The sequence below is a fragment of the Oryzias melastigma genome, linkage group LG4, assembly GCF_002922805.2.
Source record: "Oryzias melastigma strain HK-1 linkage group LG4, ASM292280v2, whole genome shotgun sequence".
NCBI lineage: Eukaryota > Metazoa > Chordata > Actinopteri > Beloniformes > Adrianichthyidae > Oryzias > Oryzias melastigma.
In genome coordinates, this window is record NC_050515.1 from 14,132,665 (window position 1) to 14,142,638 (window position 9,974).

Below are 9,974 nucleotides of genomic sequence, written 5' to 3' on the forward strand. Positions count from 1 at the left end.
GTGGAGAGGGCGACCGGTCCAAGATGGCGGCCCCGCGGCTCGTCAGCGCCAATAGGAAGTAGCGGTCGATGCGGCATCTACTCTATATAATATCTATGGTTACACCTGTGTCCTTTTGTTTTTTTCCTCCCCTTCCTGTATACAATGGGTTCCTCCACTCACGTCCTTGCAGGTTTGTCTTGTCACCACTTCCACCGAATTTTGTCTCCCTTTCCAGGTTTTTTTTTTATTTTATATGTTTTTGCTGACAGCAATGTTCATTTGAGATGCAAAAATATTTACATGAGTGCTCAAAAACTACCTTATTTATCGACGGTCTAAAATTTTATCCATACTTCTTAACATGGTGTAACTGTATTATAAGGAATTAATTATCAACAAATTTAAAATCCTTTTAATACAGAAAAGTCATTTAAACGATTGATGATTTATAAATTATTCTTACCATAAAGTTTTGAAAATTAGCAACACTTTTCTTACCAAAAGATGTTTTCATACTTTATGAAAGCAGCATTTCACATGAGCAGGAAAAACCCTTCTACTACCCCAGTGGAAAGATGATTCACAACACTATTCGGATCAACTTTGATGCGGACGGTTATGTAGGGTTGAAGAACTTTAAAAATGCTGAAACCTTCTAGTTACTTGATGGATTAGCTTAAAACACCCATATAATGCGTAACTATTGGTAAATTTCAACAGTAACTTGTGAAATTTACAGGGAGTCCTCAAATATTTTATTATCTTCAACTTAAACAGTTTTTAGGTTATTTAAATAAATGAAACTCATTGTGTAGAAATCAGTCCTTTAAAATATTATGGAAATTATTGGTATTTAACTTCTCTTAGAAATTGAAACTTTCATAGAATGTTGATTCAGTGACGATTGTTTAGCTGATTTTAAGTATTTATTTGCTCATTTTTACATAATTTGGTGTTCCAGCCCATGGAAATCACATAAACAGGATATCAAAAGTTAATACTTTAGAGAAATCTGCTCAAATATTTCAGGACTTGAATGTTTCAAACTGAGTTTCACCAACCAATCATCTACTAAACTTTTAATAGCTGTACCACTGCTTCCTCCAGAGACATTGACTGTTTTAGTCCCACTCTGATCATGATTTGATCTATTTAGTGGTATTTTTTTATGGTAATGTCATTTTTAGCCAAACAGAAGTAAGCCTCCGCTAATATCCCATCATACCCTGGTTTCTATTGTCTCCCTCTACCTTACAGCCCCTCATAACCCCAACCTAACAATAGTGGTGCAACAAAAATGGGGAGCAATATTGAAGCTATCCAGCTGTAGTTTTGTGTCAGATCCCAGCTCAGATGAAGAAAACAAAGATGTTCATGGATCTATTTTTCTTCAAGTGGATGCATCAGAATTGAGCGGCTCGCCCATTTCAGTTGCTGCGTCACAACTGAAAACTTTTTCAAGCTAAAGTTTTTCCTGTGTTCCTGATACATCCAAATTTGAACAGGAAATACTCAGAAATTAAATTGCAATCCTAAATTATTTTATATATGTCCTCCATTTTAAGAAATTACTACAAAAACATGTTAGAAACACTCAAAACACAATTTTCATTGGAGAATGTCTTTAAAAGCAATTTTATTTGATGACCAAATGTTGTAACACGTCAATAAATCCATAGCTTCAATAACTTTATTGTTTCGTGCATTCCACATCAAATGAATTTGAAACTGAGCATTTTGAATAAACAACAATGAGCCTTTAATCAGATATTGAGAGGCAACAGTGCTACAGCGTTCCCTCATGATCACATGGGATACGTTCCATGAATAACCTACAATAAGACAAATCCACAAAGTAGGATTACAGAAGTTTAAGGCTGTAAAACTCTTCACCACACACATTTTATACACTTTTCTCAAACACACATGAACATTTTCACTTCTGTTAAAGTCCAATATTGTAGAACAAAAACAAAGATCTCATAAAAATGGGTGTCATTTTGTCAAGCTGCATGTGCCATGTCTTTGTACAGAAAAGATTGATTAGATCAACAACCAATCAAGAAACAGAATACAGTACGCTGGTGAAATACAAGCAAAAAAAGTTGATCTGAAAATATTCTGCGAAACACAAAGACTGCCAAAGGTGAACCACACTATAACAAAATAACATTTAATATCCATTAAGTTTACCCTAAAAACAAAAGCATGTATCATTATTGTTCTGAGACTAGAAAAATGTAATTAATGAAAAAAGCAACTTTGCATTAAAGGAAAGCTTAAACTCAAATGATAATCCAATAAAATGTTTCCTACTAGAGTAAAAACAACCAAGAAATTAAAGGCTGACAGACTTTTGATCCTTCTTCTCTTCTTTAACATCTTTATGGCTTTTCCAGACGAGGGGGATTGGCATAAACTACAAAAACACAAATTAAAACAAAATGTGCATTTATGACACATTAAAAAGAATTCTATAATGTTCAAATCCACTCACTTGCTGTTGAGTTGAGCATCATCTTTTCAGCTTCATCATCATGGCAAAGCTGAGATCTAAAAAATGTTTGGAGGAATGATCAAACATTTCTCTATTGTGAGTGTTGATTCTAAAGTAAGAATTTATATTTATATACTGTATATATATAGATGCAGATAAGTGTTGTGTTTTTTACCTTAGGAACTTTCTGTGCTTTATCAAGCAGATTGTAAGAAACAAGAAAAAGAGGAAAGTCAGGAGGATCAGGAAACCAACAACCCCTTTGTCGTTGTCTGAGGAAAACACACAAAAAGTATTATCCTTTTATTAACACATTTTTGGGTTGGAAATTAGTAGAAATCAGTTTGTATAGAGTGAGTGAACACACAAATAACAGTGTGGTCAACAAAGACACATACAGGAAGTTTTAATGTTTCCGATCACAGCGGGGCTCTCATAGAATCCATTGTAGACAGTCACCTGAACAGACAGAAAGTGTCTCCAGATTAAATATTATTCTGATTGTGGATTACTAAAAACTTCCTAAAAAATAGAAACTTGCTTCATACTGACCTCTACTCTGTAGGTTGTGGAGTAACTTAAATCTTTGAATTTGAAGTAACAATAGGAGTTCTTTTCCTCCTTTACAGGACCATTAGGATCATGGAGACGTGCTTTGTACCTCCCCTTTGGTCCATACAACTTTCTTGGCTCATCACACCTTACGTCAATGACGTTATTCTCTGGAGCCGTCAGACTCAAATACTGAAGTGTTTTTGGGACTGTTGGAAAATGGAGAACAAAAACCAATAAAGACCGTTCAGAGGGAAACTTCAAGTTTATGTTGAATGAAATATATCATCTGATACAAACATATGTGTAAAATAAACCACATAAAAGCACATTTTTGTAATTAGAACACTATCTGGCACTGGTGTGAAGAAAATAATATAATTAATATGTAATCATACATTTTAAAAATCAAATTATGCTTTTTTTAAAAAAGGTTTTGTTAAATATTTATTTTCATTGGCTTAAATCTGAGTCATGACATCCAGACTTAAAATCTTTTTTTTTCAAATGTTTCACCATAGAAACAATAATAAAAGCGGCTTCCTCTGTCTGATGAAGACAAAGAAGATTTTAAGTCCAGATGCTGCAACTCAACTTCATAACAATGTTACCTGAAAACATGAGGAGCTTCATCCACATTATTCTCTTTATTTTAATGGAGAACTGTTTAAATCTTAAAAAGATTCATCATTCTTCATTTTGTCAAATGAGATTCAAAACACATTAAATTTAATGATTCAGTTCACTCAAAATCAGTTGAAAATAAAAAAGGGGAAAAATTAGTCAGCAATATAGCTATAATTTAATGATATATATGTTATATATATATATATATATATATATATATGTATGTATATGTATTGTATATATATTTTTTTCTCTATTTTAATCTTAATATTAATTCAACTGCTGCTCCGAATACAAAATACCTGTATAGAAAAACATAACAGTTCAAAGTAGTGACAGTTTTAGGCTTTCTGATTTAACTAAAAAAACAAATTAGCAAAAGTAAACAAAACAAAAGAACTGTTGTTTGTTGTTTCTATCAAATGTGCAGGAATCTTTCAAAAATAAAAGTTCTTCATTTACCTCCAGGATCTGTTTCGAGTGATATTTTCCATCCTCGATTAACCTTCTCATTGTTGTAGGTGGGATGAACTTCACAAGTATAATCACGGTACGGTTCCAGTCCAGTAAACACACATGGTTCAACTCTTGATTTTTCTGTAACATAATTTTCATCAATGTGTTTAATCTTTGTTGAATAAAAGAAAGATATTAACATGTTTGTGAACATTTGTAGATTTATATTTTACAACATAAATGCAAGTGAAGCATTAAAAACATCCAGGGATCTTTTTGTCTTTTCTGCTGAATTGCAAAAATAATAGAACATCTCCATTATACCTTTAGACTTTCTAAAAATATATTTTGAAAATTATCACTAAACATTGTCTTTTTTCAACAAAAAAAAAAATTCTACTAATAAATATCTTTATTTTGAAAGGAATACAAATGAACAAAAATACTACAAACATTTCAACATTTTCACTTACTGTCATTCTCTGTGTTACAGCTGCAGATATAAGAAAGTTTTGGGAGATCAACACCACAGCTCCTATTAGTTGATGTCCAGTCCAGTTGAATAGAAGTGTTGTCTGATGTGCTTCTTCCATCAATATAAAAACCTGTTGGAACACGCTTCACGCTTCAAGCTAATCCTCTAGAACAGGGGTCTCAAACTCGCGGCCCGTCTTTATGTGAGAGATTACTGTTAGTGTGGCCCGCAAGGCTGATTTGAATGACAGTTGTTGTGTGCAGAGCTGAACGAACCAATCATGGTGAGGGATACGGCTCTGGAGGCGGGACATCGGCGGGCTGTGCAGTACCTCCTTCATTCATTACCCCAGTCAGCTGGGCAGAGGAGGGGCCATGAAGCTGCTGGAAGTGCTTTCACACTGAAGGTGATTCACGTGCCCCGCCCCTCTATCGCCGCGTGACAAATTCACAGCCTGCCGCTTGTCATAAAGTGATTTTCTGTGGGAGGAGCTAGCAGCTCCATCTGTGGATGCCTCGCTTAGAATGAATGGGAGACACATATGGAGTTTTATTTATGTCAAATCTCCACGTAGAAATAAGACATCTCTGCGCACGCATCAAACATTCCGCGCAGACAAATCAGACCCTCATCAGCGCTTTTTCCTCCTCCATGAGCAGAAAAACTCCTCGCGCCAGAGACTACTTCGTCTGCGTGAGTGATGCCTGCGCGCAAGCAGAATCTTCAAAGGTGCTTCCACACCGGCCGCGTGCGGTGCGTTCAAGAACGCGGTCTGTGCGGGTTTATGAACGTTCGCTCAGCAGGTGGTATCCACACCGGAGCTGCGCAGACACGCAGGGAGTAGCAGAGAGGAGATTCTTCTTCTTCTTCTTCTTCTTTTCCTTTCGGCTTTTCCCTTCTGGAGTCGCCACAGTGAATCAGTTCCCTCCATCTAAGCCTGTCTTCAGCATCCTCCACTCTGACACCAGCCACCTTCATGTCTTCATTCACTGCATCCATAAACCTCCTCTTTGGTCTTCCTCTAGACCTCTTTCCTGGCAGCTCTAGACTCAGCATCCTTCTACCAATATATTCACTGTCTCTCCTCTGAACATGTCCAAACCATCTCAGTCTGGCCTCTCTGACTTTATCTCCAAAACCTCTAACATGTGCTGTCCCTCTGATGTATTCATTCCTGATCCTATCCATCCTGGTCACTCCCAAAGAGAACCTCAGCATCTTCATCTCTGCTACCTCCAGCTCTGCTTCCTGTCTTTTCTTCAGTCCCACTGTTTCTAGTCCAAACAACATGGCTGGTCTCACCACAGTCTTGTACACCTTTCCTTTCATTTGTGCTGAAACTCTTCTGTCACACATCACACCTGACACTTTTCTCCACCCATTCCAACCTGCTTGCACTCTCCTCTTCACTTCTTTTCCACACTCTCCATTACTCTGTACTGTTGACCCTAAATACTTAAACTCCTCCACCTTCTTTATCTCTTCTCCCTGTAACCTCACTCTTCCACTCTGGTTCCTCTCATTCACACACATGTACTCGGTCTTACTGCGGCTAACCTTCATTCCTCTCCTTTCCAGGGCAAACCTCCACCTCTCTAACTCCACCTCCACCTGTTCCCTGCTCTCACTACAAATCACAATATCATCTGCAAACATCATAGTCCATGGTGATTCCTGTCTAACCTCATCCGTCAGTCTGTCCATCACCATTGCAAACAGGAAGGGGCTCAGAGCTGATCCCTGATGTAATCCCACCTCCACCTTGAACTCCTCTGTCACCCCTACAGCACACCTCACCACTGTCTTACAGCCCTCATACATGTCCTGCACTGCTCGGACATACTTCTCTGTCACTCCAGACTTCCTCATACAATACCATAGTTCCTCTCTGGGCACTCTCACATAAGCTTTCTCCAGATCTACAAAGACACAGTGGAGCTCTCTCTGACCTTCTCTGTACTTCTCTATCAACATCCTCAAAGCAAATGTTGCATCTGTAGTGCTCTTTCTTGGCATGAAACCATACTGCTGCTCACAAATGTTCACTTCTGCTCTTAGTCTGGCTTCCACTACTCTTTCCCACACCTTCATTGTATGGCTCATCAGCTTTATTCCTCTGTAGTTACCACAACTCTGCACATCTCCCTTATTCTTAAAAATGGGCACCATCACACTTCTCCTCCATTCCTCAGGCATCTTCTCACCACCTAAGATCCTGTTGAACAACCCGGTCAAAAACTCCACTGCCATCTCTCCTAGACACTTCCATACCTCCACAGGTATATCATCAGGACCAAGAGCCTTTCCACTCTTCATCCTCTTCAAAGCCCCTCTCACTTCACCTTTACTAATCTTTCTTACTTCCTGCTCCACAACCGTCACCTCTTCTACTCTTTGTTCTCTCTCATTCTCTTCATTCATCAACTCTTCAAAGTATTCTTTCCATCTTTCCATTACACCACTGACACCTGTCACCACATTACCATTCCTATCCTTGATCACCCTAACCTGCTGCATGTCCTTCCCATCTCGATCTCTCTGCCTTGCTAGTCTGTACAGGTCAGTCTCTCCCTCCTTACTACCCAACCTAGCGTACAAGTCATCATAAGCTCTTTGTTTGGCCTTTGACACCTCTACTTTCACCTTACGCTGCATCTCCCTGTACTCCTGTCTACTCTCCTCAGTCCTCTCAGTGTCCCACTTCTTCTTAGCTAGTCTCTTACTCCGTATACACTCCTGCACCTCCTCATTCCACCACCAAGTCTCCTTATCAACTCTCTTTCCTGATGACACACCAAGTACACTCCTACCTGTCTCCCTGATCACATTAGCTGTAGTTATCCAGTCATCTGGGAGTACCTCCTGACCACCCAGAGCCTGTTTCAACTGTTTCTTAAAAGTCATGCAACAATCTTCTTTTTTCAGCTTCCACCAGTTTGTCCTCTTCTCTGCCTTTGCCCTCTCTTTCTTCATCTTCTTCACCACCAGAGTCATTCTACACACCACCATCCTGTGCTGTCTGGAAACACTCTCACCAACCACTACTTTACAGTCACTGATCTCCTTCAGATTACACCGTCTACACAAGATGTAGTCTATCTGTGTGCTTCTACCTCCACTCTTATAGGTCACTCTATGTTCCTGTCTCTTCTCAAAGAATGTATTCACTATCGCCATTTCCATCTTTTTTGCAAAATCAACCACCATCTGTCCTTCTACATTCCTCTCCTGGATACCAAACCTGCCCATCACCTCCTCATCACCTCGGTTTCCTGCACCAACATGACCATTGAAATCTGCACCAATGACAACTCTCTCATTTCCAGGGATGCTCATCATCACTTCATCAAGATCCAACCAGAACTTCTCCTTCTCTTCCAGCTCACATCCTACCTGTGGGGCATACCCACTAACAACATTGAACATGACACCCTCCATTTCTATCTTCAGACTCATCACTCTATCTGACACTCTTTTTACCTCCACAACACTCCTAACAAACTCCTCCTTTAGGATAACTCCTACTCCATTTCTCTTCCCATCTCCACCATGATAGAACAACTTGAACCCTGCTCCTAAACTTCTAGCCTTGCTACCTTTCCACCTGGTCTCCTGGACACACAGTATGTCTACCTTTCTCCTCTGCATCATGTCCACTAACTCTCTACCCTTTCCTGTCATAGTTCCAACATTCAAAGTCCCAACTCTCAGTCCAACACTAGTGACTTTCCTCTTCTCTCTCTCCCTACGAACCCGCCTTCCTCCTCTCCATCTTCGACCAACAGTAGCCCAATTTCCACCGGCACCCTGTCGGTGAACAGCACCGATGGCGGTCGTTGTTAACCCGGGCCTCGACCGATCTGGTATGGATTTCGAAGGTCTGATTTGCATATTTGATTTGGCAAGATTTTACGTTGGATGCCCTTCCTGACACAACCCTCTGTATTTATCCGGGCTTGGGACCGGTCGTGGCTAAATCCCCGAAATGTTGCTCCGTATTTTTTGTTGTCACAACTCTGTCCTGGGCTACACGGTGGCGCAGTGGTTAGCGCTCTTGCCCCACAGCAAGGAGGCCCCGGTTCAAATCCCGGCTGGGACCTGTCTGTGTGGAGTTTGCATGTTTTCGCATGCGTGGGTTTTCACCAGGGCTTCCTCTCACCGTCCAAAAACATGCCTCATAGGTTGATTGGTGACTCTAAATTGCCCCTTGGTGTGAATGTGAGAGTGAATGTGTGTGTGATTGAGGTCCTGCAACAGACTGCCGACCTGTCCAGGGTGTACCCCGCCTTCGCCCGTCAATAGCCGAGATAGGCTCCGGCACCCCCGCGACCCCGAAAGGGAAGAAGCGGACAAGAAGATGAATGAATGAACTCTGTCCTTTTAATGTCCATCTTGGTGTTATATTAACCCGGCCGCGCACAAACCGCAATGATTCATTTCTCTTTGATCATGTTCAGCACTTCAGTGCTTTGAAGCAGAAGCCACCCACAAGCAGCTCCCAAATCAGAGTCCCTGATTGGTCACAGTTCTGAGCTGCTGCGACTGTGCGTGGAAATCTTGAACCGGATTAAAGACTCAGCGCGCGCTCAGTGCGTGCCCGATTTGTGCGTAGAGCTGATTTAAAAACTTGCGCAGCAACGCGCGCTCCAGACGTGTGCGTTTGATTGCGCACCAACGTGGCCGGTGTGGAAGCAGCTTCAGTGAGCGCGCTACTCTCAGCTCGGAAATGAAGGAGGAGCTGTTAATACAGACATTTGAAACTGAATAAAAATAGTTTTCTCTAGTCCAGAATTTCGCAGATATTTTCTCTTACCCCCCCCCCCACGAATTTCTGCTGCAAATATCATTAGTTTTAGTTAATTTGCTCAAGTTAAACGTATATCTCCTTAAAATATTGTACTTTTATTATCATTAAAGAATAATTTTTAAAAAACTTCTAAATTATCTGTTTATTAATTTTTCTCTCTTTTTTTTAAGAATACTTCCAAAACTTCCAACACTGCTGAAGTGTGGTTTCTTCAGTTGTCTGTATCTGCTGTATGATCATTGTTATTTTATTTATTAATGATTGATTTTTTAAATCATTTTTTAAAATTAATTAATTTATTTATTCAATTCATTATTTCGTGTTAGAAGTAAAACATGTCTGTAATGTTTTATCAGCGATTTTCTTGTGAAAATCCTGATGCGGCCCAGCCTCACCCAGACTCTGCCTCCAACGGCCCCCGGCTGAATTGAGTTTGAGACGCCTGATCTAGAAGATGTTTCTGTGCTTTCATTCTACTGTGATGAAGTATACATCCACGTACCACAGTCAATGTTAAAGATGACAGGTGGAGTTCTGATAAAAACAAAGGTTTCATTCTTGATCTCTCCAGTGCAGCT

At 40.0% G+C, this 9,974-nt stretch overlaps 1 protein-coding gene across 1 annotated transcript in view; it reads right to left on the bottom strand.

The window, feature by feature from the left end:
* Positions 1-1,711: 1,711 nt before the first annotated feature.
* Positions 1,712-9,974, bottom strand: part of LOC112150143 (receptor-type tyrosine-protein phosphatase C-like) — a 33,642-nt gene continuing 25,379 nt past the window's right edge. Inside the window, exons 4-9 of the mRNA XM_036211555.1 lie at positions 4,121-4,255; positions 3,032-3,240; positions 2,878-2,938; positions 2,655-2,751; positions 2,480-2,535; positions 1,712-2,401 (exon numbers count right to left, since the gene is read on the bottom strand). Of these exons, the coding sequence (XP_036067448.1) occupies positions 2,367-2,401; positions 2,480-2,535; positions 2,655-2,751; positions 2,878-2,938; positions 3,032-3,240; positions 4,121-4,255 (593 nt within the window). The 3' untranslated portion in view covers positions 1,712-2,366. The remainder of the gene's footprint in view (positions 2,402-2,479; positions 2,536-2,654; positions 2,752-2,877; positions 2,939-3,031; positions 3,241-4,120; positions 4,256-9,974) is intronic.